The 7,408-nt window shown below is 43.6% G+C and overlaps 1 protein-coding gene across 1 annotated transcript; it reads left to right on the forward strand.

Annotated features, from left to right (window-relative positions):
• The first annotated feature begins 3,086 nt into the window (after positions 1-3,086).
• SMIM38 (small integral membrane protein 38) lies at positions 3,087-3,364 on the forward strand. Its single transcript, XM_077292601.1, has one exon. The coding sequence runs from the start codon at positions 3,233-3,235 to the stop codon at positions 3,362-3,364; it is 132 nt and encodes a 43-aa protein (XP_077148716.1). The 5' UTR covers positions 3,087-3,232.
• Positions 3,365-7,408: the final 4,044 nt, after the last annotated feature.

Below are 7,408 nucleotides of genomic sequence, written 5' to 3' on the forward strand. Positions count from 1 at the left end.
TACAGGCTGTAGAGGAGACACCGAATTGGTGTAGCAGAGCTGTAACAGCAATAACTGGTGCAGCAGAGCTGTAACAGCAATGACTGATGTAGCAGAGCTGGAACAGCAATGACTGATGTAGGATGATAGGAGAGCAGACAGCAATAATTAATGGAGCAGAGCTGGAACATTATTCACTAATCTAGCAAAGCTGGTGGAATATGAACAGAAGGACGACTGAGTCATGGTGAAGTGCTGTTGAAGAAGATACAAGCTATAGAGAAGACACCGAATTGGTGTAGCAGATCTGGAACAGCAATGACTGATATAGCAGAGCTGGAACAGCAATGACTGGTGTAGCAGAGCTGGAACAGCAATGACTGATGTAGCAGAGATAGGAGAGCAGACAGCAATAATTAATGGAAGCAAAGCTGGAACACCAATAACAGATGTAACAGAGATGGAAAGGTATTGATCGATGTACCAGAGCTGGAACAATGATGTGCTAGATTTGCAGCAGTTGAGTCTATGTAGCAGTGTAGCAGATGAATTCCAGCACTAAGTAGTGGTGGCACACAAACTACCTGAATACTCATGTGGTGTCCTGCCACCTGACAGGGTGATGTCACCCAACATGCAGAAGAACGGACAAGAATGGTTGATGAAGAGAGCGAATGCAGTGCTCGGATAACACCATCACTCCAGTCTGACACAAGATGAAAATTTGGAGCTGTCATTGAGCACTCGACATTGCAGGTGACTGATGGGAGGCGATCGGCACATTTTACAAGCCAGTTGCAGGGTGTTTGCAAATCAGCTCTCCCCCAGAAGAAAGAAACATGCCTCTCGGCTCAAAGCTCTTTAGTGAGTCTGACCTTGACTTACAGGATAGATACTTGTAGCCGTCATTCGAGGGACAATTTTCTTATGTCTGCAGAATTATCTTGGGTGGCTTTTTCCTGGGAATATTAATTGTCTTGTAAGTTTTAATTTTTCTTCTCTCCACGAGAAACAACATCCTTAAGAGTTAAGATGAAGATCATGAATAGTTAGATGAGCAGAAATAGACTGTGGCCCTCAGCCGACACGGAGGTGACATCCCAGGAGGAACCTGAGAGCAAGATGAACTTTCCCTCAGCATCAGGGAGTGGACGCTTCCCCTTGGCCTTTTCTTCATGAATAATATAGAAAGGTTTATTGGGGCCCTACTCCCCTGGGAGAGGATGGACTGCCTCCTTATGCATCTTCTTGTGTACCACTCTGCACGTTTTCGCTCTTTGATGGAAAAAGCACAACCACATGCCCAAGCTGTTGGATATAAGACTTACGCACACAGTCGTAATCCAGATGTGTCCTTCTTTACCTTGTTGTTTTATTATATTAAAGTGTGAAAAGATAAAGCTGGACTAAGGAAGCTGCCCCGAGATACGAGCGCCAACCTTCCCATAGATGGGAGAGTGCCCCATACTGGGCATTTAAGCATTGGCTCTAGGACAAACTGTAATTGCCCCCAAAATGGTACTTCTTAGACATAGTTTTGCTAAATCTCGCCACTTTTGGGGTCCAGTTTGCAGGACACAAATAAGACTTATGGTAACTTTGGGGTCCCTGGTCCCTTCTAGTTCACAATGGTCTTGGCACAGAAGAGAGTAAAGGAGGCTGGCTGACAGGCTCATCTCTAAAGCTAAGGAGGCCCCTTCTCTGGTACAGATGAGGCATAGACTATCTAAAGGAGCAGGCAGCTCCCTACAACATACACAGCACTGGTCATGGTCCAACAATGTGAAGACCATGCTTGGAATATCACTCTCAGGGCCTGGGACCAGCACTGATATCTCGAGATCTAAGGTTTCAATTTGGCCAAGCCCTTGGGCATTGCTTGGACATGCTCCTCAACAGTGTCCTCAGGTGACTAAATGGCATGTCCAGCTAAAAAAATTAAATTAGTGCTCAGAAAGGCAACAAAAACGTAAAACGAAACAGCAAACATAAACCTGCCATGAAACATTTGCAGTCACGTACTCTACAACGTTGGTTGTAAATGTCTCCGAAGTCTTGGTGTTACCAAATGTTCTCACCTTGAAGTGTGGAGAACATCTCAAGGTGGCAGGTGATATCACACACGTGTTGGCTCTTTAAGGCTCCGTGCCCTAATCATTTTCCAGTGCACCATGGGAGTTGGCATTGAGTGGAGGAACGCGTCGCGCGTGTGATCGTGACATTCAGCTATTATCAAGGAGAAGGCAGTCAGTTCGGACGAGCGTCCACCATGTAAGTCACTATGATTCCTTATATTTAACAGCTTGGTGGTAGAGAAGAGAAGGAGGGTGTCCAGATATTTGACCACAGTGTCCATCTACCGAGACATGAGTACATCACAGATCTGCGCCGACTCTACTGCCATAAACGCTCCTATAAATGCTAAATAACATCATTGCCATGTCAGGGTTGGGTTGGGTGGTGGAGTGCCCCCATATGTACGATACTGGGGCCCTTAATGGCCGAGTGGTTCCCTACTGGAAGGATTACACGGGTCGATTCACACCAGGAGTCAACCAGCCAGTCAACCCGCGTCCCCTCTTACGGGCTCCTCTTTGGCAGCCATATAATGCGGTAGATGTCTGGAACTTTCCATATGCCGCCAATGTCAGGACAGTTGTGAAGAGGACTGACGAACGGTTAGGTGAAGCGATTCGCACAAAATTAGGATTCTGATTAATCGGAATTTTTTGCAAAATTCGAAGCAAATTCAATCTGCCTGGAATCGATTCGCTCACCTCTCTCTGTCCCTGGTGTGGCGCTCTTCTTCCCAGACGTCCTCCAATGTGGCACCTTCTCACCAGTTGGATGGCCAATCTCTCACCGATCTGGAGAATGAAATCTCCACATTTAGAAGAAGCGGTCTACCATGGCGATCCTCGCCCTCCTCCTGAGTTCGTGGCCCCTGGTACAGGTTTTATATTGGGGACCAAGAGCTTCAGCTTCCACGACCGACCACTGATGTCAACATTCTACATCTGATCTTTTTCTAGAGCCTTCATGAATTAGCGACGTCCTTGAGGAGAACAATTCCAACAATTGTGGAGCGGCGCCTGGAGGAACAAAACCCTCATCGGAGCCAGTGTCGGCGGACGGAGGAACAGACGACCCAAAAAGTGAGAACTGGTCCCGGCACTAATTAGCTTCTCTTGGGAGGACAGAGACTCACTGAACACAAGTTGTGCGTTAATATTTCTTTGTGCCGTATTTAATAATGGAGTCAGGGATCCTGGTGTTCTTGCTTGTCCTGATTCTCCTGTCCAGGTTCATATTATGGTCGTGTCTGAGCACTTACATAGACTATAAACTTGCTAAAAGATTCCCGCATAGACCAAGGAAAGACTAACATGGACGTAACCCTCGCAAATGGTTAAGAAAAAGGAAGTATGGTCAGAAATTGACGTATTATTTACACCCGGTGTTTGTTGTAACCCTGTTAAAATTGGTTGTTTTTTATGTGATTACTGTATTGATTATTCCAGTTTGCACTCTGCCCGATGGCGGACGCACATTACACTGACGGCTCCTGTTTTCCTCAGCTTACTTATTGGCTTTGCTTTGCTGTATAGGATAAGGCAGAATAAGCAGAGTCGTCTCATCATTGATTTGCAGGGGATGTAATCACAATTCTAGATAAGGCAGGATAGTAACACTGTATACACAGAGAAGGCTCTGTATACAGCGCCCCTGCTGCTGATTCTCTCCTCGGCCCTCCTCATACCTTTCCTGTCCCTACCGGTACTTTGATTAGCTCTTCTGTCTTCTATGTTTGACCATCTGAAAGGAAGATAAAACATCCTGAGGACCGGCAGTGACGGGACAAATACGAGGAGGGCCGAGGAGAGTAAAACTTTTTTAATTCTTTCCCGGCCACCATTTGCCATTTTCTTCTGATGTGAATTCTTGTGAGTCTGAATTTTTTGGGAAAATTTGAGGCAAATTTAATTTGTCTGGAATCAATTCACTTATCTCCAATAAATGAAAGTGGGCTGCAATACCTCACATGACCTGTAGACAAGTGTGGCACTGTTTGTAATAGGAACTAACCATGTTTGTTTAATGTTGTACAACTTCCTTAAAGGGAAAGTGTCATCAGAAAATGACCTATTGTTTAAAACAAGTGTGTTACGTGGTTTTTACTATTTTTTTCCATATTACTTACATTTAAACTTTTTTTTTTCATATCACACTGTTCACTAGGCCTTTTTTTAGACTCATACTTTCTGCCCTTCCAGAAAGAGTTTTCAGTAGGCTCATTATCTTCAGATGCAGGATTACAATGCCAAGTAATATCTATGTAAACAGCTGATATTACAGGGTCCACAATTCACAATAGATGTCACAGCTCACCTCCCCCTCCGTCTGTAAAATGACTGATAACACCTCTATAAACAGTAGATAACACAGGATCCACCATTCATAATAGGTGATGTCACAGCTCACCTCCTCCTCCTGTAAAATGACTGATAACACCTCTATATACAGTAGATAACACAGGCTCCACCATTCACAATAGATGATGTCACAGATCACCTCCTCCTCCTGTACAATGACTGATAACACATCTATATATACAGTAGATAACACAGGATCCACCATTCATAATAGGTGATGTCACAGATCACCTCCTCCTCCTGTACAATGACTGTTAACCCCTCTATATACAGCTGATAACACCGGATCCACCATTCACAATAGGTGATGTCACAGCTCACCTCCCCCTCCTGTACAATGACTGATAACACCTTTATATACAGTAGATAATACAGGATCCACCATTCACAATAGGTGCTGTCACAGCTCACCTCCTCCTCCTGTACAATGACTGATAACACCTCTATATACAGTAGATAATACAGGATCCACCATTCGCAATAGATGATGTCACAGCTCACCTCCTCCTCCTCCTCCTGTACAATGACTGATAACACCTCTATATACAGTAGATAACACAGGATCCACCATTCACAATAGATTATGTCACAGCTCACCTCCTCCTCCTCCTGTACAATGACTGATAACACCTCTATATACAGTAGATAACACAGGCTCCACCATTCACAATAGATGATGTCACAGATCACCTCCTCCTCCTCCTCCTGCACAATGACTGATAACACCTCTATATACAGATGATAACACAGGATCCACCATACACAATAGGTGATGTCACAGCTCACCTCCTCCTCTTGTACAATGACTGATAACACCTTTATATACAGTAGATAACACAGGATCCACCATTCACAATAGGTGATGTCACAACTCACCTCCTCCTCCTGTACAATGACTGTTAACCCCTCTATATACAGCTGATAACACCGGATCCACCATTCACAATAGGTGCTGTCATAGCTCACCTCCCCCTCCTGTACAATGACTGATAACACCTTTATATACAGTAGATAATACAGGATCCACCATTCACAATAGGTGCTGTCACAGCTCACCTCCTCTTCCTGTACAATGACTGATAACACCTCTATATACAGTAGATAACACAGGATCCACCATTCACAATAGATGATGTCACAGCTCACCTCCTCCTCCTCCTGTACAATGACTGATAACACCTCTATATACAGTAGATAACACAAGATCCACCATTCACAATAGATGATGTCACAGCTCACCTCCTCCTCCTCCTGTACAATGACTGATAACACCTCTATATACAGTAGATAACACAAGATCCACCATTCACAATAGATGATGTCACAGCTCACCTCCTCATCCTGTACAATGACTGATAACACCTCTATATACAGTAGATAACACTGGATCCACCATTCACAATAGATGATGTCACAGCTCACCTCCTCCTACAGAATAACCGTTGCACACTCTCATTAGATGCTTCAATACAAATTATAAGCTCGGTGTCTTCTCATTGCGGCTAATGTACGTGTGAATTTCCTTAAATTAAAGGTCTAGACTAGTCTAAGAGAGCCCCCAGTGGTCAGTGTGAGAATTACAAAAATTTTAATTAAAAAAATACATTTAACACAAAAACCTGATTTAAACATTTGGTCATTTTCTGATTCCCTTTAAGAATGAAGCTCCGGCTATAAACTGTCATGGGAAATAGATAGTAATGCAGAGTCAGATCCTCCTGAAAAGAAGCAGCGCCATTATAAAGATATAAAGTGTCATCGTGAGGCCGACGCGACTAATGACCGTAACCCTGGAATGAACACGACGTGTCGCTGTCACTGGATCCATCCCGGGCAGATACATAGAGACGGAGCGGATTTGCTGCAAAGGTCAATGTAGATCAGAGGTCGGCTCAAACTGAACCCAACTGGTGCAAATCCAGTCCAGCGCCTCTCCCGGTAACACAGAAATCAATAATCCCGCAGGCTCCGAACTCCCTTTGTGGAACACTTGACCGCTCTCCGTTATTTTAGCTCTTCCCAATTTTAACTGGCAATGAACGAGTTAATAACAGCGGCTCGGAATCTTCGGTTTTATTATAACTAACCAAATATTTGTGCGGAATCCTCCCGACGCCCGTTGCCGCCATATCTGGTGACTCACCTCTCCGTCCCGCTCGCCAACAACACTTTGGGAATCCCCACATTTTCATTTGTTCTAATCGGAGCGATGTTTAAATTACATCAGAAAGTCATAAGAAAAAAATCCGCGTCAGATTCCACTGCGATTACAACGTAGCCTTAAAGGGGCGTTATATTAACCCTATATACTGCTGCCATCAGGCGCAAAATCTGGAAAACCAAGGGTCCAATCCACCATTTGGGGTCTTTTAAGTCATGTTTTTTGTCCTGCGTTATCGACTTTTTTGTGCCAAATTTTTCAAAATGGTGCACGGTTCACAAATTGTGCGCATAAACAAAAAATGTTCTTTGTTTTCGTCTTTTACCCTTTTTTTACGCCCTTTTACAACAAAAAGCTGCCCGTTTCCAAATGCTCTCAAAATTAGCGCAAAAAGCTTAGCTCCAGGGAGCGACCGGAGAACATTTGCATCATATTTTTGGCAACTTTTTAATCGATGAACTGGTCGAGAACATCTGGAAACCTTAAACTTTTCCTACAATGAAAAAAGTAATAGGTGAAGATATAAAATAGACTTAAAAAAAAGGTGCAAATTAAAAAAAAAGAAAGAATAAGGCACAAATGAAAAAATCCTCTGCGGAAGGGTCGTCCACTTTTGAGGACATATTGTTTTAGTTAAATGCGTGTAATTAGGACTAAAAATAATTTTTGCAATCGGGTTCCATTAATGTTGCCCCTTTTGCCTTGTACTTTGCACTTTCTATTGCTGGCTGCAGAGTGAGTTAACTGGGAATCTATCAGTGAGCTTGAATTTATCGGGAGTTTGTACTAATTTTATCTGTATTTTTCTGAGCTCCTCTCGGCTGATTTACGCCCA

This window comes from Ranitomeya variabilis, chromosome 2, assembly GCF_051348905.1.
Source record: "Ranitomeya variabilis isolate aRanVar5 chromosome 2, aRanVar5.hap1, whole genome shotgun sequence".
NCBI classification, from domain to species: domain Eukaryota; kingdom Metazoa; phylum Chordata; class Amphibia; order Anura; family Dendrobatidae; genus Ranitomeya; species Ranitomeya variabilis.